Source organism: Phocoena phocoena, chromosome 9 (assembly GCF_963924675.1).
Source record: "Phocoena phocoena chromosome 9, mPhoPho1.1, whole genome shotgun sequence".
Lineage (NCBI taxonomy): Eukaryota > Metazoa > Chordata > Mammalia > Artiodactyla > Phocoenidae > Phocoena > Phocoena phocoena.
The window spans coordinates 90,236,242-90,260,051 of record NC_089227.1 but is presented as its reverse complement, the minus strand read 5'-3'; the positions used below and the strand labels follow the sequence as shown (position 1 = coordinate 90,260,051).

Here is a 23,810-nt window from a genome sequence, read left to right as displayed (position 1 = left end):
AGCTTCCCTCTTATCTGCTACGCTTGCAGGAGAGTGTTTGCTAATTATAATCTTTGCGGTTCACTGGAGTGAACTTGACGTTAAAAAGATCGGGCACCTCTTGGGAGTTCCTTGGCGGTCCAGTGGTTAGGACTCCACGCTTCCACTGCAGGGGACACAGATTTGATCCCTGGTCGGGGAACTAAGATTCCCACATGCCATGTGGTGCAGACAACAACAACAAAAAAAGATCAGGCCCCTCTTAATTTCAAAATCCGTATTTGGTGTCAACGGTGTGTGGTTACTCTGTTAATAATTCTTTCCTATCTACTTACATCTAACACCTAACACTGATACAATCCTTACTTTTACTCTTGCCCCGAGTTACCATTTATTTACTTATTGATGTACCTTTAAAATAATTATGTTACTTTTCTAAAAATGATGATACTCAGTGTAAAATAATCCCTAAATCCCCCCATGTACAGGTAGCCATCTCAAACAGCTTACTGAACATTTTCTTCAGACACTTCTCTATAAACTCCTAAATTCCACAATTCCCGTGAAGGAGATTATGCCATATGTAATTTTCGATGACTTTTTTTTTCACTTAACAACATATTGTACTCAGATTTTCTTTTAAAGGTAGACACTCATTTGTAATATGTGCCCTGCGTTCTCCTGTTTGTACCAACAGTTTACTTAGCCAGCCCCCCGTCAATTGTTCATTGACCAAGAGTCTGAGCATCACGTAGGGATCGTCCGACTCTGCTAATCCAGGCTCTGTGGCTTTGCTGTCAATCTGTGGGATTCTTGGCATCGTATAATAGAAGGAGCATAAAAGGAATGAATGAAGAGTCCAAGACTCTGCTCCCAGCTCTGTCACTTAGTAGCTCTGTGACCTTAAAATCACTTTACCTTTCTGAATCTCAGGTTCCCTACCTGTAAATGGCGGTGTGGGTACGTGTGATATTAAAGGTCTGTTCTGCACATTCACAAATGTGCTTTAAACCACATCTCCCATCCCAACTTACACATGTCAGTTTTATTCACCAGTGCCTGTTAAGTTGGAGTATGTATGGAAGGAGTTGTTACACTTTGCCCTAAAATGAGTTTTTAGACAAGAGAATGAAATTAAAATTATTTCTCCCTCTTCCAGAGCTGCAGTGAAATTGTGTGTGTGAGTGCATGTGTGTCTGAGGTTGGGGTAGAGGTATCCTGCCAATATTTTTCAAGTATCCCTCTGTCCTTCCATCCATCCTTCTCCTCTTTCTTCTCTCTCCCGCCCCTTCCTCCTCTCTCGTCTTTCCTTCCTTTTTTCTTTTTCTCTTTCTCTCTTTTCCTTCCTTCCTTCCCTTCCTTTCTTTCTTTCTTTTCCTGAAGTGAATTGAGGACTAATGCTATTCTTTCTGCTTCAGTCAATGGGGACTTCGACCCCATAATATAAGACAGGAGAAGCAATAAAGACAAATGGGGATTGTGTTATATTAATATATTGAATAAATGTACTGTTCCGTAGTGGTGATGATGAAGATCAAATTATTTCCCTCGACTAATGCCCATGATTATTTTGAAAATATTAGTTAAAAACATCCAAGGAATCCAGGTAAAAGCCTTCTGAGGGTGAATAGGACGCTTCAGAAAGTTTGGTACGACCCCCTTTTAATTGTTCACTATCTATCCTGAACCAGTTTGAATTCCTTTAAAATGAATTGAATACTTCCTTCTCTTCCTAAAGAATGCATGTTATACGTGTTTTAACACTTTTCGTCCATTTTGGGGTCCTCAGTGGCACCATCACAGGCAACATTTATTGTAATTGGCTTTGACTGAGAAGTGCCCCCAGGGAGTTCGAGGTGTGTGGAGCCATTTCATTCTCAGCCCCGTGCTTTCTGGATTCTTGGTTTGATTTTTATGTTTTCCTGTCTCTTCTGAGAGCCAAGCTGTTATGGGCATATTTGCTAATGCAGTTCTTTCCAGCTCTACACCACTTCTCAGCACTTCAGATTAGCTGCATCTCATTTATTGTGGAACTGAACACAGAATCTTATTGGAGTTTTTAATAAGTTAGTAAAAAAAAAAAAAAAAATGAGTGGGCTCCAGAAGCTTTTTCTGCTTATTCCCATGTTCTTACCTCCGTTCCAGAAACTTGAGGTTTGCAGAGACGTGTTCTCCAGATAATTGCTGTATTCTCATCAAGATCCCATGATTCTGGTTTGAATGTGAACTCTTTCTTCTTCATAAGAAGAGATGATGTTGCCTTTAGTCCGTCCAGGTGCATATGACTCCCAGTTCCATTCTCTCCTTGATATCTGACCATGCGGTTCTTGTTTTACAGTCCCCAGTCTGTCCCAGACCGTCTGAGGATCCGGGTGAACAAAATCAGTTTACAAGACTATGAAGGATTCCACTATGACAAAGAGAAGCTCCGGGAAGCTTGTAAGTTGGAAGTGCCTAATGGATATCACGGGATCAGCCTGTTTTCAGCTTCTTGGTCCTCCTTGGTTTGATGGATAGATCCATCTTGTGTCTGAAAGTCATGATTAAAGAAATGAAGGGAAGTGTAGTAACATGTGAACCCCAAGTGAGGTTCTGTGGGCTGAAGAAGATGGAAGTAGAAAAGGAAATCAGCATAAACTAGTTCTGCTCTTGATGCCACGTTAGGATTTCTTGGTTTATTAACCATTTTAGTCCCAGGCTGACCTAAAATGAAGAAAGCAGAATGATGGCGCTACAACATGGTATAGTAACATCTAGAAAATTCTTGAGACAGCGCACGTCTCTTCCTGGAGGCTGCATTACCAAATACTGTCCTCATTCTTCATGCCAGGGTGACAGAGTTATCTGGGAAGACACGTCCTTCACTTCTAGCTGTTATGTGATTGTATGACGTCAAAGAAAGGCCCACAGCGTAGTAAATGTCAGGGTAAAATGAGTCATTGATGAGGTGACAGTGCTTCTGAGACCTCAAGTTGACTCAACATACAAATTCCTTTCCAATGTTCGTATTTTCCATATGCTTCTTTAAATATATATAACTTAGTTCAGCTTGCTCAATATTCCATATTTATTGGGCATTTTTCACATTCCAGTCACTATTTTAGATCTTTGTCTGTACCATGAAAATATATGAGGTAACTGGGGAACGTCGGCCAGAAGCAGTTAAGACGACAGGTGTGTTGGATATTAGGGTTCTCGGTTCCTTCTTCATTGTGGGGGCCAGTAGTCAAGTGCAGTAAAGGCAGAGAAGATGAGGGCCAGTGTCCAAGGGCATGGGCAGGGATGCCAACAGAGAGAAGGGAGCGTTGTAGAGAACCAGAGGTTTATGAACGAAAACCCAAACTGGCCCCAAGTGTGGACCTGAAGGTGTAGAAGATGAAAATAGTTAAAACTGGCAGGAGTGGAGTAGGGGGCACATTTCTGAGCTCTGATTCCTGAACCTGTGATCTGTAGTGGGGTGTACTGGATGGAAGTCCCGAAATCCAGGGACCGTCTCAGGGTGGGGCAGGGACTTTCAGATCTGGAGGTGACAGTGAGCAAGGATCCGCTTCCCCCGTAACTCAGGCACTAAACCTACCAGGGCATCCTGTATGGAATTTCTCTCTCCATTCTTTCACTGCGTCAGCTTCCTCAACCTTCTTCATCCTTTTCCGTAAACGTCAGTATCCTTCAGCTTCTCCCCAGCCTTCTCGCTCCATCCTTCACTCCTGTTCCCTTTGGTAGGAATGCTTTGAGGTGGAGGAGGAACAATGCCCTGAGCCTCTGCATTTCCCCCTTCTGCCAATGGCAGATTATATTTTCTAATGTAAATGAGATTATGCGGGCCAGACTAGCACAAAATCTAATTTAACCGTAAGGTGGTGGATCTATATGTTTGCGATGGGAGATGTAGCTACAGTGTAAATTAAACTGACTTTTAGAGGCTACTAATGATAAAAGAATGGTGTTTTATGTTCTTTTTCTTACAAACTTCTAAACAAATAGCTTACAAGTTTGAAAAATTAAAAAAGAGACTGGATCTCAAGCCAGTAATATTTTGCAGTTTACTGTCAACTCTGAGGAGAGGCAGTTAGGAGTGGGGAAGCTTTTGAAATTTTTGGCTGAAATGAGATTTGAAGCTTATCTGTGGATTTCAATGACCTCTTCTTATCTTTTCTGGGGCATTATCTGTCCACTATTGCCAGAGGTAATTGTGATTTGAGTTTTTACAAGATGACATTTCCTGGCAAGTACTCTGCTTGTCATCTCTTATGTGATAAAACATCTATGTGAGGAAACTTCTTATATCAAATTGGGGGAGGTGACGTGATATAAATATAAGTCCAATAAATTCAGCCATGTCTTTTGGGACCCAGAAGAACAAAGAAACTCTCAAAGAGGGAATCAAAGCATTATCTCATTTTAAAGATTTGAGGAAAACAACATAGGAATTAGAAGTAAAAGCAGCCAACTCAGTCATTCTACATTTAATATATGGTGATGATGTTTCTCAACTGTGGTTGCTCAGGAAAGTCTGTCCTTGGGGGTTTATGGACTTATTCACACTCACCCTTTCTTCCCCGGCTCCAGATTGCAAGTGACTGCAGATTCATGGGAAGGCCGACAGCTCAAACTGAGTATAAAGGCAAAAACCAGTTCAAATCCCAATGTGCAGTGCATGCCAAAATAGGTTATTTCTGAAGCATTAATGAAATGAAATAGAGAGAACACATCTAGATAAAAGGGACTCTAGGAATGTGCTCTGACCTGCATCCTGGAAGAACAAAGCGGGTGAATCCTCTTGGGTCATTCATTTATTGTCAACATCCAAGTCCGAACTAGAGCAGGTTCTGCATTACTGGGTTCAAAAAATTAGTTCCCTTTCTTGATGACACACCAAGTGACTCATCCAGGCAGCACATGGCTGTTCTCCTTCACCATTTAATAGAATCTTGCTCATGTGTCTGGATCATTATTCACATTAGATTACAAGCTCAGATGTTTGTTGTCCTACAAAGCCCTGCTTCTGTCTGTAAGGCAGGACTCCATGGTAATTACGGGAGGGCAGCCCTTTTCATCGCCATATTTATTTTGGCAGAGAGGAAGATGGCTATAGTATTGTAAATACTTCCTGTCTCCCTTCCATTTAGCCCCAACTCACCTGGCGGCATTTCCTCTAAAATGATAACACAGAGAGGGTTCCTCTTTCTCTCCTTCTGCTCTTATTGGTAAATTTCAGACCTGCTTAAAACAGTTATAGTTTTTTCACTGGATTTATGAATTATTAATCCTCGAGATAATCGTTATGTGGTCCAAGAGAGGAAAGTCTATTCCACTTGAAATAGAACATAAGGAGAAAGTAGCCATATTAAAAAAAAATTCTTCAAGTAAATCTATAATAATTATAGCAGAAACTCACTCCCATAATCAGAATGAAGTATATAAATGGGTTCTTAATAAAGCATATAATCATATAGTCTAGGCAAAAGGTAATCAGTTTTTTTAAATTTCTTATATTTCTAAGTACAAAAGAGTTTCACTGACACATGACATACATGTTTATATTTGGAATGACTTGATACTGGCCAAGATGTAACTCTGTCTCCGGTAAACTGGCTAAACTTTACTCGGGCATCAGCTTACTCTGCACTTCTGAGTGGCCACAATAATTCATATGAGTCTAGGGCCTAAAGCAGAAAAGTAAAATCCAGTTTGGAACTAATTGAAAACAGATGTAGCCTATAAAGGTCGGGGGCATTGCCAACATTTGTTGTATATCAAACACAGTGTTCAACAACCCTTTTACATACAGTATCTCAGCACCATGGATATTAATCCGGCCATTTACAATTTAGTGTATCTATATAGTGGATAATATCTCAGTATATTATTATCTGGTTAAGACTAATGATTGTCGCTAATTAGATATTTAGGCAGTTGTCCTAATGGAATTTCCTTGTCTTCCTTGTTTAATGACTCAGTAGAAGCGTCAGAAACATTTGTGTTTGAATCTCACTTGCAACCTTGACAAAGTAATTTTACCGATGACCAAACCTCTCATCTCTCAAAGGAGAATATAATTGCAGCCTCAGTAGGGTGCTGTGGGTTACATGTAATGTTGTATATGAAAGCCCCACTGCACAGTCTGGCAACATTAGCAAGCCTTCCCAAAATGGTAGCTGTGATCGTTGGAGCTGCTATTCCAAAAGACACTGCTATGACATTGCCCTTCAATCTGCAAGTCCACAAGCCAGGCTCAGAGCAGCTGCCCTGTTTTTATATATATATCCTCTCACCAAACTGCATAGGCCATCGCCACCCTCCAACTCTCTTTCTCACTTTCAGAAATAGAATTGAAAACACTAGTATATATTAAAGATTACGGAAAGAAAATATGAGTAATCATTTGATTTACTTTTATTGTGTCAGCTAGTACAAGAGACTGCTACGATGGCAAGGCATTTACACCTGTGAAAGCCATATTTAGTGATCTGGTCAGATGTCTGCAAACTCCCTCTCTTAAGTCCTTATACATTTCTTAAGTGCATCATCTGCTGTCCATCATGGAATATTTAAAAATAAACTTTATTTTGGAATAATTTTAGATTTGCAAAAAAGTTGCAAGGATACTACTAGGAGTTCCTCCTACATACCTCTTACCCAGTTTTTCTCATTGTTAAACATTTTATACCATAGTACATTTGCCACAGAAACGGATATTGCTTCATTACTGTTAACTAATCGCAGTCTCCTCTGGTCTCTGACAGTTTGTCGGTCTTTCCTCCACCCCGCACCCCCATGACCTTGATTGTCTTCAGGAATACAGGCCAGTGACCTGTACAATAGCCCCTATTACGGCTTCATCTGTTGTTTTACTCATAATTAGACTGGAGTTGTAGGTTCTTAGAAAGAATACTGCAGAGGCGAAGTACCCTTCCCATCCCGTCATATCAGGGGTTACCTGATTCCCACATGACGTACTTGTGATGGTAACCTGATCTCTTCGTTAAGGTTGCATTTGCCCGGCTTCTCCACTGTGAAGTTCCTGTCTTTTTACTTTCCCTGTGCTGTTCTTTGTAAGTGAGTCACCGTGTTTCACTCATCCTCAGAATGGGGGGATGTGGGTCATTGGATTTTGTTTTGTTTTGTTTTCAGTTCTTATGGATGACTCAATTGCCTCTGATAAACATGCCAAGATGGTGGAACCATTCACTCATGCATGAATCCGTGCTTCCAAAAACTGTACATTTGTATCAGTTATATGTTGGCTATCACCCTAGATGCTAGGCATTGAAAGATGAAACCAGGACATGTAACATTACAGTGTCATTTATTCAATACACATTTATTGAGTGCTTACTCTGAGCAAACAGTGGTGGAAAAAGAAGAGCATAAATAATCCCTGAAAAAAGCTCATCAAATGAGCTTTTTCTCATTTGATGAGGATTATGATAGAACTAAGGAAACGCTATGTATCTGTTTTCTTAGTAAACATTTAAATAAGGAAAGGAAGGGATGGAATATATAAGCAAGCGTGACAAAAGCCAATCTAACCGCTAATTAGTTGAATGACCTCGGGCAATGCATTTACCCTCTTCAGGCTTCAGTTGCCTTATCTGCTAAATGCAGTGGTTAAACTCTGTATTTCCTCAGGGTGTACTATACGGTAATAAACGTTGAGCCCTGTAGAAATGACGTAGGACTTAAAAATTTTCCTCCTGACCATGCTTACTTAGGGAAGTTTTTAAAGCTCCAACATCATTCATTGTAATGATTGCAAGCATCAGAACGTGTTAAGTGCGTTTTGCTTCGTGAGTTTGCTAAAAACACTGATTTTTTTCCCCCTATCGATTGCTTCATCTAAAATTGAACCTTTCCCCATCCTAACAAGTTGACAACAGGGCCGTTCAGTAGAGATTAGGCCTCCATTTGGTGGAGGTAGGCGTTCCATTTGAAATCTGTCTGAGGAGTTAAATGATGTCAGTCTGTCCTCTGAAGGGCACTGTCCATTGCTTTGCAAGTGTTTATGTTTATTTCTATTTTCCTGAGTTGACATTTACTCAGAGTTTTGTGTTTAGTTTCCTTTACTGTTCTCCCCTTTTGTCTGTATCTTGTATTTATCCTTAATAAAAATGTAATGCCGATAAATAAAAATAATTGTAGTTAATGCATATTGTACTATTACTGTGAGCTAGCAAATGTCTTAATATTTCTACACATATCATATAATTTAATTCTCCCAACATCTCTGTGTACTAGGTAGCATGGTTATCCCCATTTTATATATAAAGCAACTGAGGCCCAAGAAACTTAAGGAAAATTCTAAGGACCTGACATTCTGAATACTTATTTAATCACTATGCTCCCTATTTCTTCCAAGTAGTAGTTATTTTCTTTTATAAAATATTTTTAATAGCATACTTGTTTTTAAATCTTTCACAATACTATTTCAAATGCTTTTTTGTATTTAAACTGACTTTACCTTAATTTACCAGACTCTGGTTTGTTGGACAATTTTCTGTTTTTGGATCTTTCTCTACCCCCCAAATACATCTTCTGTTCATAAATCCACGTATTTGTTGACTGCTTACCATATTTCTAGTACTACTTCAGCTGACAGGGATACTGAAAAGTGCCTGCCCTCATACAGCTCATATGCCATTTGGAGAATAGACAAGTGAATAAGTGATATAGCAGTAAGTGCTATAATGGGAAATAACGCAAGAGTGACAAAAGATCCTATTTTTGATAAGGTGATCAGGGAGAGACTTTCTAAAAAGGTAACATTTAAGCAGAGACCTAAAAGTAAAGGTTGAGTATGCACCTGGATTTCTGAGGGAAGAGTGTCCCTAGGCAGAGAAAGTGGCTAGTGCTAAGGCCCTGTGGTGCAAACATCCTTGGCCTATTTAATGCACAACAGGGAAGTTCATGTGGCTGGAACCTGGTTAGCTGGGTGGAGAAGGGTATGAAGTCATTTTGAAGTTGTAGGAAAGGGCTGGCACGTGGAGGGGGCTTGTAGACCATGGAGAGGCTTTGAGTTTTATTCAGAATGTAATGAGAAGTTCCAGGAATTATTTGAGAAGGAGTATATAACATGTCTGCATTTATTCTGAATAATTCTGGCTGCTGAGTGGAGAATTGACTGCTGGGTTGTGAAAGTAAAAATCAGCGCACCAGACATAAGGCTAACATGGTATTCCAAGTGAGATGTGTGCTGGAAGTTGAGGGAGTTAAAGTAGCAGAGTTGGGGAGAAACAGTTGGACTTCGGATCTATTTTGGAGGTAACGCTGGTAGGATCAGATGATGGATTAGCTGCACTGTGTAGGAGGAAAGGGTGATTCAAGGATGCCTCTGAGGTTTTGGGCTCTGCAACTTGGTGCATAGAGTTGGGGCAGATGTAGAGGACCCAGCGGTGACCAAGAAGCACAGAGTGAGCTAGGAAAAAACAAAAAACAGGAGAGCTTGCTGGTTAGAAGCCAAGAGAAGAAGAATATTTTATAAAAGAATAGTGACAACTAGGTCAAATGTTCTGTGAAGGTGGAGGGAGATGCACGCTAAGAACTGGTCACTGGATTTGGATAGAGGGTGGTTATTAGTAACCTCACAAGAGGTTGTAGAGGGAAGAAGGTGAATAGAGTAGGTTCATGTGCAAATGGGACCAAAGGAAGTGATTCCACATAGACTGCCCTTCTGAGATGTTTAACTGGAAAGAAGAGAAATGGAATGGGGGCTGGATGTGGAATCAAGGGAGGTTTGTTGTTGGGTTTTTTTTAATTTGTAAGCTAGTTCAGCTGTGTAGGCTGGTGTGCGCGCCGATGGGACAGTCCACTAGAAAGGGAGAACTTGATTCAGGAGAGAGAGGGCCAGCTGCAGGAGCAACGCCTTTGGATAGGTGGAGATGGGGTCCAGTGCACGGTGGAGGGGTGGGGACAGTCCCCCGGAGTACGGGGAGGAAAGGCAGAGGAGTGGGTACAGAGGCAGGTAGGTTGGGGGATTTGGTACCAGGGAGAAGCAGAGGTTCTATTCTGATTACTTTTATTAGTGACACAAGGAGCAAGCGTTACTAGCTACCAGTAGGGAAGGGAAGTGTATCCGTGTTCAGGGAAAAAGAAAAGGGAAAGTTTGAAATAGCCATTTGAAGAGTGAGACAGTGAGTGGCTTGGGAGGAATTGCGAGCAGCACGTTAGATCTGGAACCTTGAGCTCCTTGATTTTTTCGTAAGCATGGAGACCCTGACCTGTCAGTTCCTGGGGGTCTTCTTGGCTTATACACGAGTGCATTCCTTGTCTTGCTCACTTCCAAGACTCAGATACCAGGGGAATATTAGGCTGAAGGACAATGATCTTATTTTTAATATAATCCCCTTCATTATCTAATTCTGTTTATGATCCAAAGCCTTGCTTTGTGTACAAGAAAATAAGAAGTGATTCCAGAGCTGTGCTTTATTAGATGCTAATGATGTTAGTTAGGTCTCAGACAAGGAGATAGCCTGAAGTGTTCATACCGTCATTGTACTCTTCTTTCCTTGTTAAAACTTAGCCTTGGGTAATGAGAACCATCAATTGCAGGTATATTCTTAAGTCTTGCCCAAAGGAACATTTTTCCTTTCTGTTGGTTTATCCTGTGTACGACACACACACACACACGCACACGCACGCGCACACACACACACACACACACAATAATGACTAATTCTCACTGCTTATATACCAACCTAGTCCGGTTTGTTGTTACCTTCCCAGTTTGCCAGCTCTGGGATATGAACTCAAATGGTTGTTATGTTTCTTTTTGAAGACTTTCTTCTAAGAACTTTGCATAGATTTGATACTTTTTCTTTCTTTATGTTAATGTGTGTTTGGTGTGGCATTAGCCACCGCAGGGTCACGGCATCATGTTTAATAATAAATAATAACAGTGTTTGCCTAGTGCCTCATAGTTTACAGACAGCTGTCGCATACACTGGCCGCGGGCATCAGCAGAGGGACACTTACAAAGGTGGCTTCACACAGGCTCACGTAGCTGCGACAGGATTTTAGTAAGAATTTACATCTCCTCTCTCCTAATCCAGTGCACTTTCTAACCACAACCCTCCTGCTTTGTAAAGACATAGCTGTGCACTTACAAAAATGTGGGTTTTTTTAACATCTTTATTGGATTATACTCGCTTTACAATGGTGTATTAGTTTCTGCTGTATAACAAAGTGAATCAGCTATACGTATACATATATCCCCATATCCCCTCCCTCTTGTGTCTCCCCCCCCACCCTCCCTATCCCACCCCTCCAGGTGGTCACAAAGCACGGAGCTGATCTCCCTGTGCTATGCGGTTGCTTCCCACTAGCTGTTTTACATTTGGTAGTGTATAGATGTCCCTGCTACAGAAATGTGTTTTAAAAAAGAATTTGGGGTCGTAGTTCTTGTCCTTGTTTGTGTTCCCTGGGAAACCCACTCTGACACTTTTGAGCTTTATGTGTTAGGAGGTTTACTGGAGATTCTCCAGGAGGGAACGGTGTGTGTTAGGAGGTTTACTGGAGATTCTCCAGGAGGGAACAGTGTGTGTTAGGAGGTTTACTGGAGATTCCCCAGGAGGGAGCGGTGGATGTGGAGAGCGAGGAGTAGCAGAGCAGTCCCACAGGGACATTTGGATCTGGGATCGCCATTTAGAATTGTCCCAACTGAGGCAAGGGTTATTGGAGAGCGTTCAGGCTGTCCCTTGGGAGGAAGTGAACCGTGAGTGAGGTTGCGTCCTTCTTAGAGAGGGGCTCAGCTGTGAGCTGTCAACAGAGCCAGCACTTTCAGCGGCTGAGGGAATGAGGGCCTCCATCCCATCGTGGATCTGCGGGGGGCACATCTGTTCTGAAAGCACCGTCTTGTCTGCGTAACTCGGCACCTGATTTTTGAACTAAAAGGCCAGGATGTAACCACCCACACACCCAAATCTTTGAGTCCATTCATTCCCTTCTTCATGTAACAACTATTTATTGAACACTTATTATGTACCAAGCACTGTTCTAGGTACTAGGAATTAGGCTCATGTATCACTAACCTCCAAGTTTCTCTCTTTACATCCTTTGGCCTGACCTCCCTGCTATTCCAAATTCAGGGAATTGGAATGTAAGCTAATTACTTTCTTTAGGTGCCTCAGAATGAGCTAAGGAAAATGGAAACCTAAAAGGTTAATGCTGACCTTTTCTTAAAGGTTCTGTTTGCCCTGAACTACTATCAAGCCAAATATTCTCCTTTTGGAATTTGAGTAATTAAAATTGGAGATCTAAATGCAAGGTAATATAAATTTCAGGCTGTTTCTAGCCAAACATTGTAGTCAGAGATAACACCAGATTTGGATCCTCAACAAGATGGATACTTATTCTATATGTTGATCCAACTTTTTGGTGAAGATACTGAACTGAACAGAACGAAGGACAGAAATATGTGCTGGTCTGAAAATAACCTCTTTGCAGAATGATTTAGGACTACAATTTTATTTTGCTAGTTATGTGAATAAAAGCATCAGGCCTTTCATAGTTCATACTGGTGGAAAGCACTCTTGCTTAATATTTACTGGGCTTCCCGAATCACTGATCCACTGCCCCTCTTCTGGAGTCACTGATAAGCAGAATTAAAGCATTCCCTTGGTTATCGGATGGTAGAATTGTGTTTTCTTTAGACTGCCCTAGTTCACATCTCTACACGGCAGTTGTCTGTATATAATTTGTTTACTCTTTTTGCTTTCACGAAGAAACTTGGGCCCGTATAACAGATTTTAGGACATCTTCTGTTATGATTCTTCACATGTATCCAGTCAGCTCAAATTCAGAGCTGCATGACTGAATGTTTCTCCAATACCCGTCGGTGACCTTGCCCATTACCGTCATGTGGAGTTGACAGTAAGATGTTAAAACTGTGAAGAGACTTGAGCCAGTGTCTCTAAACATCTTTTTTTTTTTTTTGCGGTACGCGGGCCTCTCACTGTTGTGGCCTCTCCTGTTGCGGAGCACAGGCTCCGGACGCACGGGCTCAGCGGCCATGGCTCACGGGCCCAGCCGCTCCGCGGCATGTGGGATCTTCCCGGACCAGGGCACGAACCCGCGTCTCCTGCATTGGAAGGCGGACTCTCAACCACTGCGCCACCAGAGAAGCCCTCTAAACAACATTTTGAGTATAGTATTTAACTAAATTTTGGGTCTGGTTATGAATCTTTTTGCTTTTGGACACAGTATTTCACCTTGACTTTCACATGTATTTGGCTGGCCAACCCATGTAGCCAAGATTTCCATGTCACTGTTAAGTGCTTGTTATCTCCCTTCCAAATACTAGAGCACTGGCAGTAAATTGTCAGTGGTGGCTCTTCCCTGTATCTCGGAATTTTGCGAGTATTACCTTCCTAATGAATGTACCTGGACAAAAATTATATTGTTTTCTAATGCCCATTGTCAGGTGCCTTCTAGAACCTTACAGTTAATTGCTTCTATCACATTTAATACTGGGAGTGCACTCCAAGGAATTTTATAAATCATTTTGTTGTTCTAGAATTCCATTGTATGTGACATTAGGAATCCTCATTGTAATGGAGTTCCCTTCATCAAAAATAGAACTTTTCATCATTGTTAGTAAACCTTCAGATTAACTTGGAAGATGATGACATTTTCTAGAACTGTTTGACCTGGACCTTTGGTTTCTGTTATTTACTAGAAGATAGTATTGGACCTTTTGCTTTTACTTTCTTCTTTTATTACTGGTAGTGCATGAACCAAATGTATCCAAAGTAGGAAGAAAGAAAACTCATGCAATGTTAAGCATATTAGCTGTGATCGGGTTGCACTCTCCCTCTGACTCCTTTCATCTTTGCTCAGAACACAGCTTCAATGTGTTTTTTCTGGATTTCTCTTTCCCATTTATGCTTTTCCATTCATCATGTGCTAGATGCTGATGATTGGAAAGATAAGAAGAAAAGGATCGATTACTCTTAGTTCCTGAGATGATGTGGTCTGGGCCTTGGGGGGATGTCTAGGGAGTTACAGTCTCCCCCTTCCCCCCCCCCCCGCCGCCCCACTTCCTCTACCTGCTCTTCATTCTCCAGGCTTGAGAATATTCTCTCCCCAATTCTGCCTGTAACAATATTCTAACTCTGAAATCCCTTTCAGATATTTTAGGTGTTATCAATTGCCTTTGAGGCATTTGTAAGTGCTTCTTATCAACCATCTTTCCAAGGGCCACTTTTATATCATTTCCATCACCTATCTCTTCCCACCCCCACTCTCCTGCCTTTTTCGTTTTCCTTCCCTCTCTCCAGCTCAGCAGGCCACCGTCTACTGTGGTGTCAGGCAAGTGTGTGAGAAGGTTGTAACTGCCGTGGCCACTCTGAACAGCTGCGAATCACCCTGGTTTCTCTTCCCTCTCACCATCCAAGTCATTATGGAGCTGATTCGTAACATCTCCCACATGTGTCTCTCCCTTATCTTTACTGTCTTCCTCTATTCCAGACAACAGCATTGCTCATCTCATTTACTTCTATAGCTTCCCAACTCACCTTCCTGCCACTCACCTTGTCTTCCAGTAATTTGCCTTCCACATCTCTGCCAATGATTTTTCTAACATGTTGTCAAAGAAAAGTCACATGGACAAGTTAAACAGGCAAGCAAGACTTTATTCAAGACTATTGCAGTAGGGGTCAAGACAGTGGCAATGGGGAAGAGAAAGTGAACTCTGCTGTGAGTTCAGGCGGGACTCTTTAAAAAAGCGGGAGACTTTTTAATCACTGGGGTGAGCAAATGGAAAAATGCTAGAGGACTTTAGCCATTTGATTAGGCTATCTGTGTTTGCAAGTTGTCACTTATTAGCTACCTATAGAGACTAGGAACTGGAGCAGTATCTTCCGTGAACGATTACATGTCAAAGGGATGGGTTCTGGGTCTTTGGGAAAGATGTCCAGGGTTGTAGAACTGGCAGAAGGCTGGGAGAAGATTTACCTCTCAAAGGGGCAGAGAAAGAATTTATAATTCAGAGTCTTCTAAAGTAAGTACTCTACGAAAAGGGAGGTCAGGGGCCTATAGTCAGGGAGAAATCTGTCTAAAGTTTAGTCAAGTTAGGGGCAACATTAAGCCCCCCGAGCACAATGTAAATCTTGAAACCATTTTCTGATGCAAACCTTTTAGCATCTGCCAATCTTTTTGAGAATAAAGCCCCAACTCCTTAGCATAAAAAAAAACCCCACAAGCCTCTGGCCTTGGCCTCACCCCCTTTTACTCTTCACCTACCTATCTTTCTCAATCCTGAACATTTGCTTCTTTTCATGCTCTTGGTTTCTTAGAGTCTAAAGATGATCTAAGGCTTAGAGAATTCCCTTTGTCTAGAAAAACTCTTGTGTCTCTTGTCAAATGTCATTGTTTTCTTCACTTGGGAAATAATTCCTTATGAAAGCGGATCCTGCTCTGGGGAATGTGTAGCTCTCCTGAGTCCTAAACACACTTGGTCTGTGACTATCAGCCTTCCTCGTACAATGTGTATAATCAGTAGGATGTTTTTATGTCACTCCCCTTTTCACGCTCCCCTGTGACACCTTGAGGGCAGGTACTGTGTCTTCCTTAGTATTATATGCCCAACTCCTGGCACTGGTGTTGTCCCTGGCTCGAGAAAATCCTTAAAATTTGTTTGCTGTGTAATTAAGTGAATGACTTGCTGACCTGAAAAGTATTTTGGCACAATCCCTTGTATATACAACGCACATTTGCCAAATTAAATGAAAATACGTACCACGAGTTGTTATTCAAGATTATTACTAAGTATGTAAGAGGATTAAAAAGAAACATGACTTGTATGTCCCTTGGGTTGCCATCAGAATAAATAGCAGAATTTGATGTGTAGTTTGAAACCCATATTTGTAGAGAGCCTGCTAGTTTCTGGAAAGCACATCTTCAAAATATTATCCTCAAATCAAATGCAATGAAAACTACATAGTTACTTTTTTTTTTTTTTTTACATAGTTACTTTTATCTTATGGGTGACATTTTAAATTAACCATGGAGAGGACTCGGTTCAGCTCAAGTCATGAAGTTCAAACTCTAGGATCATTTTTAATCACAGGCACCAGGGGTGGTGAAACCTTTGACAGATCCAGGCATGGCATGGTGAGATAGAAAGTTCTTAGGGTGTTATGTTTCCTTTCGAATGCTAATATGCCCATTAATTTTTCCTCTCGGTTCCAGGTGAACAGTGGGCAGGTAATAATGACAGGTTGTCACACGATAAACCTGTGGTACACAGGGGGAAAATTGGATTGAAATATTGCCAACTCATTCTGTTTAATTATCGTCAGCCATCAAGTTAGAATTTTAGTGCCCTGATAACCCTGACACATTTGGAACTAACGAGGTAAACTGGAAAGACTCCACTTGTCCCCTGCCATCCTCCCTTAGGGCTTTCCTTCCTTCCTCTGGTCCACCACCTCTGCTCCCTGCTGTTTCCCTCCAGCCCCTTATTCCATCATCCTGTTGACTTTCTGAATAGTGGTTACACTATGGCCAAGAAAGCAAGTTTATTTTTCTGTATGTCAATATTCTCTGGTATCAGCAAAATATCTGTCTAAGGGAAACTCGGAACAGTTTCTTTTTTCTCCCTTTTCTCCTGCTTTTTTTTTTTTTTTTTACTAATAGACATTATTTTTTAGAGAAGTTTTAGATTTACAGAAAAATTAAGTGAAAGTACAGAGTTCCATATATCCCCCTGTTATCCCCCCAGCCTCCAGCACACAGTTTCTCCTATTGTTGACGTCTTGCGTTAGTGTGATACATTGTTACAACTGATGCACCAACATTAATATATTCTTATTAAGTAAAATCCATACTTTACGTTAGGATTCATTCTTGTGTTCTACAGTTTTATGGGTTTTCACAGAGGTATTACATGTATCCACCATGACAGTATCATACAGGATAGCTTCACTTCCCTAAGTACCCCCTGTGCTTCACCCATTCATCAGTCCCTCCCCCCAAACCCCTGGCAACCACTGATCTGTTTACTATCTCCATAGTTTTGCCTTTTCCAGAATTCCGTATAGTTGGAATCATGCAACATGTGGCCTTTTGAAACTGGCTTATTTCTTCACAATATACATTTAAGTTTCCTCCATTTCGTGGATTGAAAACTCATTTCTCTTTGTTGCTGAATGATAGTTTACAGTGCGATAACCAGTTTGTTTATCCTTTCACCTATTAAAGGACATCTTGGTTGCTTTGAAGTTTCGGCAATTATAAATAAAGATGCTATGAACATTCATGGGCAAATTGTTGTGGGGACATAATTTTCAACTCATTTCAGTAAATACCAAGCAGTGCAGTTGCTGGATCACATGGAAAGGGTTTGTATAGTTTTGTAAGAAACTGCTAAGCTCTCTTCCAAAGGGGCTCTACCATTTTGCATTCCCACCAGCAAGGAATGAGAGTTCCTGTTGCTCCATGTTCTCACCAGCATTTGGCATTGTCTGTTTTTTTCAGTCTTAGCTATCCTAGTAGATATGTGATAGCATCACATTGTTGTTTTAATTGGCAATTCCCTAATGACATTGAGCACAGTTTTCATACAGTTATTTGCCATCTATACATCTTCTTAGGCAAGACGTCAGTTCAGATCTTCTGCCCACTTTTTTAATTGACTCTCTTATTGTTGAGTTTTAAGAGTTCTTTGCATATTTTGAATACCGGTCTTTTATCAGGTATGTGTTTTGCCAAGATTTTTTTCCCAGTCTGTTTTTTCTTTTCATTTTCTTAACAGTGTCTTTCACAGAGCAGAAGTTTTCATTTTAATTGAGTCCAGCTCATCAACTTTTTATTTCATGGATCATGCTTTTGATGTTGTACCTAAAATGTCATTGCCAAACCCAAGCTTACCTGGCTTTTCTCCTGTGTTGTTTTCTAGGGAACAGTTTCTTTTTCAGACTATTTGTTTCTTAAGACCGCATATAAATTGATAGAAGGATAGCGAATATTTGACAAACTGTCTTGATTATGTCAGTAAACCTAAAATTAATGCTTAAGGGAAAGTCAGGTTTTTAAAAATGTATCTCTGGAGAGTGTTAACATAAAATACATTCATTCTAAGATTATCTGTATTTTTGATGGTTTCCCCAACTGTTCAAAATGCATTTCTAGTTTATGAATTTTTAACCCTGTTGTTACATTTATTGTTCTTTTCAGAAAGTGACAACCTTTTTATTTAGCCTTAACAGAAACTTTGCAATTCTAAAATTTTTACGTATATATTTAGAGCTTAATATCCAACCTTTGTAAATCCTTGCATTTTCTGAGGAGTTCTTCCCTAGGGTTTCACACCTTCTTTTAATGATCCTATTGAAGATGGTTTTGTTTGCGATTTGAATAGGTAAATAGCCCCATTTAGCCGCAATTCTGTTTGAACAGGAATTGCACTATAATCGCTTATGTGTCAGATAATTAAATCCTTTCTTTCTTTTTCAATGCTGAGCTTTCAGCCCTTTCTTTCCACAGTGATACCTTGTTGAATGCATCACAGTATCTTGCAGGGAATGAATTAGCTGCTGTGAGTCTTCTCCCTTTTCATAAATCCCATTAACAGTTTCATGTGGATTTCATAGCAAAGGTGGCTCTTTCTTGCTTTGGCTCTGAGGGTCTTTGCTTGGGTCATAAAGCAGCCAGCTGTGATTCCTTGCGGGTTTGGTTGGTTCTTTTATTTACATGCTTTGGTTTAGGCTCTGGCCTTTCAAAGCTTTGGTAGAACACATTATCTGCTATAAAAGTCACCACATTTGGTCTGCTGAAAGTGGCTTGAGGCTTTCTGAATGGCCCGTACATGTTGATATAGAATTAGGGAAAATCCATGAATTTGATAAGGCTTATAGGAGTGAACATAGGGTGGATTTGCAGATACTGTGTTCTACGGGCACTGACTTGTTTACTCTTCGCGATAGCCCGGACAGGTAGGTACCGTGATTACCTGTCTTTGCATGGAGACCTCACATACTATATTGCAGAAGAATCGAGGGCAATGCAAGCTCATTGAGTAATCAAAATGATCAAAAACATCTGCCACTGGGATTTTCCTGAATAGTCATCTACCAAGAATAAACGTTAAAATGAATGGTATGCAAATACCTATACTAGCAAAAAACTACCAGATTAATGATATCGAATGTTTTGAATATCTTGCGCATCTGACATAATGAACTTTTTCCACCTCAAGTGAGAACGTGGGTTTTACATTTAGTTTATGTTAACTGTCAATCAGCTCTTCAGCTCAATATGGGAAATTCTAAAGCAGTGATTTTCATAGCAAAACAAGTCATGTGATTGTCTGTAACAATTCTGATTGAAGTCAGAGGTACTCGTACGTGCCATCTCTACTACCCCCATAATGACGAGTATCCTGCCCCCCATTTTAGAGTCGTATGTAGTTCTTTATGAAGTAAGAAACAGTTTAATTCTGTGACTCATATTACAGACAGGGTTAGAGCTTGTCAACTGTTCGGATAAGCTTGATCCACGGTGTGTAAGGCCCTTGGAAGCTGGCCTACTGGAAAGGGAAGGGAAGGGAATGGTGGGTCTTTAGAAGTGACCCCACCCCTGCCAAGTGTGTTTCTGAAAATGTGCGTGGCTTGACTCATGGTTTCTGAGTCCCAGGGGCATGCTCCTTTGTCCCGGCCTGGAATTGCTTACCTTGGCTTTGCTTCCCGAGGATCACAGCCTTTCCCCAATTCTTGTGGAGCTCTGGATACGCGACTTGTAACTCCCCCCTCACTCCTTGGTCAGCCTGTCAGCAGTTTCTAGCTTCACCTCTCTGAGCTCAGTGTTGAAAGGAGAGACTCCACCCTCTGTGTGGCCCAAGTTTGACGAGATGGAGGAATAGCGCAGGAGATGGGTTCTCCAGTAAGAGAAGCCTGGGATGAAATCTGGGTGCACCATTTCAGAGCTGTGACATTTCAGGGCATATTACGTAATCTTCCTGAGACTGAGTTCCTTCATTTTAGAAATAGGAATAATCATATCCACCTCTTAGGATTGTGGCAAAGGTTAACAAACACGGTAAAACTAGTTATCACAAAATCATTCTTACCATGTTCCTCTTCACCCAGATTTATTCCACCCAGGCCTAAACCCTTGTAACACAACTCAGGATTGTATATCCTTAAATATAACATGGCTTAGATTATGCTACCGGAATATACGTGTGCAAAATGTCTGTTCGGGCATAGCTGGCTTTTCTAGAGGCGGAGGGTAGGATTCACTAACAGAAGACAATGAATGGCTTCAGTCACCCCCCTCTTCCTCTCATCGCCGCTTCTCTGAACCATCAGGCTCAGGGCAGCTATGCCAGGATGAGGGCTACTCACTCAGTCCAGCAGCAAATACTTTTGCATCTGGGAACTCACAAAGTTCGCAGTTTTGTTAACCTGAGACTCCCATGCACTGGAATTCACTGGCCTCAACACAGGTCACTCACACTCCTATGGTTGTACCAGAATAAAATTGCTTCAGAGACCTTGGAGAGGGGGGAGGGGGGAAGGGTGTTCATCTCAGAGCTGGTCCACAGGATCTTTTGTCTTTCTTCAATCAAGTAACTGATTGTCTTGAAGAAACTATTTCGTTGTCTTTTGCATCATACCTCTGACTCTTTGGAAAACATTTTTCAGGTTTTCCTAAAACTCTAGGCATTTTCTCTTTAATAGCCTTTAAGAACTTTGGTTTTCAATGTTTTGGGCAAGTCAGTTCCATATATAGGATAGCTAAGGCTGGTCTATTTCCTGACTCTGCTTATCATTTGTGGTGAGATATATATTTTAGAAACCATGATTTATATATATATATTTTTTAGTGCATATATCCTTCAGAAGTTTCTTATAGATGAAAGAGTACACTTGTGGATTGGTTGCTAGAAGATTTTAGAGTTTTTGAAGACGAATGGTGTTAATTTATGCACTATTTGGCATAAATTTGCATAATGACTTCAAGTAGTCCTAACTTCAACTGTAGAAAACGAAATTAATTAGTATGACCCGTGGCATTTTATTTCAGACATAAAATCCAGAGCATGCAATGTGAAATATATAATGGATTTCTCAACCAATTACTTTTTTAAAATAGATCTTTATTGGAGTATAATTGCTTCACAATACTGTGTTAGTTTCTGTTGTACACCAAGGCAAATCAGCCATATGCATACATATGTCCCCATATCCCCTCCCTCTTGAGCTTCCCTCCCATCCTCCCTATTCCCGCCCCTCTAGGTCATCACAGAGAACCGAGCTGATCTCCCGTGCTATGATGCTGCTTCCCACTAGCTAACTGTTTTACATTTGGTAGTGTATATATGTCGATGCTACTCTCACTTCGCCCCAGCTTCCCCCCTCCACCCCATGTCCTCAAGTCCATACTCTATGTCTACATCTTTATTCCTGCCCTGCAACTAGGTTTGTCAGTACCATTTTTTTTTTTTTTAGATCCCATACATATGTGTTAGCATATGGTATTTATTTTTCTCTTTCTGACTTACTTCACTCTGTATGACAGACTCTAGGTCCATCCACCTCACTACAAATAACTCAATTTTGTTTCTTTTTATGGCGAGTAATATTCCATTGTATATATGTGCCACATCTTCTTTATCCATTCATCTGTCGATGGACATTTAGGTTGGTTCCATGTCCTGGCTACTGTAAATAGTGCTGCAATGAACATTGTGGTACATGTCTCTTTTCGAATTATGGTTTTCTCAGGGTATATGCCCAGTAGTGGGATTGATGGGACATATGGTAGTTCTATTTTTAGTTTTTTAAGGAACCTCCATACTGTTTTCCATAGTGGTTGTAACATTTTACATTCCCACCAACAGTGCAAGAGGATTCCCTTTTCACCACACCCTTTCCAGCATTTATTGTTTCTAGACTTTTTGATAATGGCCATTCTGACCAGCGTGAGGTGATACCTCACTGTAGTTTTTATTTGCATTTCTCTAATAATTAGTGATGCTGAGCATCTTTTCATGTGCCTCTTGGCCATCTGTATGTCTTCCTTGGTGAAATGTCTATTTAGGTCTTCTGCCCATTTTTAAAGTGGATTAGTTGTTTTTTTGATATTGAGCTCCATGAGATGTTTGTATATTTTGGAGATTAATCCTTTGTCTGTTGTTTCATTTGCGAATGCTTTCTCCCATTCGGAGGGTTGTCTTTATCTTGTTTATGGTTTCCTTTGCTGTGCAAAAGCTTTTAAATTTAATTAAGTCCTATTTGGTTATTTTTGTTTTTATTTCTGTTACTCTAGGAGGTGGGTCAAAAAAGATCTTGCTGTGGTTTATGTCAAAGAGTGTTTTTCCTTTGTTTTCCCCTAAGAGTTTTATAGTGTCTGGTCTTACATTTAGGTCTTTAATCCATTTGGAGTTTATTTTTGTGTATGGTGTTAGGTAGTGTTATAATTTCATTCTTTTACATGTAGCTGTCCAGTTTTCCCAGCACCGCTTCTTGAAGAAGCTGTCTTTTTGCCCTTGTATGTTCTTGCCTGCCTTGTCATAAATTAGGTCACCATATGTGCGTGGGTTTTTCTCTGGGCATTCTATGCTGTTCCATCGATCTATATTTGTTTTTGTGCCAGTACCATACTGTCTTGATTACTGTAGCTTTCTGGTACAGTTTGAGGTCTGGGAGCCTGATTCCTCCACCTCCATTTTTCTTTCTCAAGATTATTTTGGCTATTCAGGGTCTTTTGTGTTTCCATACAAATTGTGAAATTTTTTGTCCTAATTCTGTGAAGAATGCCATTGGTAGTTTGATAGGGAATGCATTGAATCTGTAGATTGCCTTGGGTAGTATAGTCATTTTCACAATTTTGATTCTTCCAATCCAGGAACATGGCATATCTCTCCATCTGTTTATGTCATCTTTGATTTCTTTCATCAGTGTTTTATAGTTTTCTGAATACAAGTATTTAGCCTCCTTAGGCAGGTTTACTCCTAGGTATTTTATTCTTTTTGTTGCAATGGTAAATGGGAGTGTTTCGTTAATTTCTCTTTCTGATTTTTCGTTGTTGGTGTATAGGAATGCCAGAGATTTCTGTGCATTAATTTTGTATCCTGCAACCTTCCCAAATTCATTGATTAGTTCTAGTAGTTTTCTGGTGGCATCTTTAGGATTCTCTATGTATAGTTTCATGTCATCAGCAAACAGTGACAGTTTTACTTCTTCTTTTCCCATTTGTATTCTTTTATTTCTTTTTCTTCTCTTATTTCTGTGGCTAGGACTTCCAAAACTATGTTGAGTAAGACAGATGAGAGTAGACATCCTTGTCTTGTTCCTGATCTTAGTGGAAATGCTTTCAGTTTTTCACCATTGAAAATGATGTTTGCTGTGGGTTTGTCATATATGGCCTTTATTATGTTGAGGTAGGTTCCCTCTATGCCCATTTTCTGGAGTTTTTATCATAAATGGGTGCTGAATTTTGTCATAAGATTTTTCTGCATCTATTGAGATGATCGTATGGTTTTTATCCTTCAGTTTGTTAATATGGTGTATCACATTGATTGATTTGCATATATTGAAGAATCCTTGCATCCCTGGGGCAAATCCCACTTGATCATGGTGTATGATCCTTTTAATGTGCTGTTGGATTCTGTTTGCTACTACTTTGTTCAGGATTTTTGTATCTATGTTCATCAGTGATACTGGTCTATAATTTCATTTTTTTGTGATATCGTTTTCTGGTTTTGGTAACAGGGTGATGGTGGCTTTGTAGAATGGATTTTTGGGAGTGTTTCTCCCTCTGCAATGTTTTGGAAGCTTTTGAGAAGGATCTGTGTTAGCTCTTCTCTAAATGTTTGATAGAATTCACCTGTG

At 40.5% G+C, this 23,810-nt stretch overlaps 1 protein-coding gene across 2 annotated transcripts in view; it reads left to right on the top strand.

Moving 5' to 3' along the window:
• The window catches only part of DGKI (diacylglycerol kinase iota), a 461,776-nt gene that overhangs the window by 330,220 nt on the left and 107,746 nt on the right, over positions 1-23,810 (top strand). For both annotated transcript variants that reach the window (XM_065884368.1, XM_065884366.1), the window contains one exon: positions 2,318-2,418. In XM_065884368.1, the coding sequence (XP_065740440.1) occupies positions 2,318-2,418 (101 nt within the window). The remainder of the gene's footprint in view (positions 1-2,317; positions 2,419-23,810) is intronic.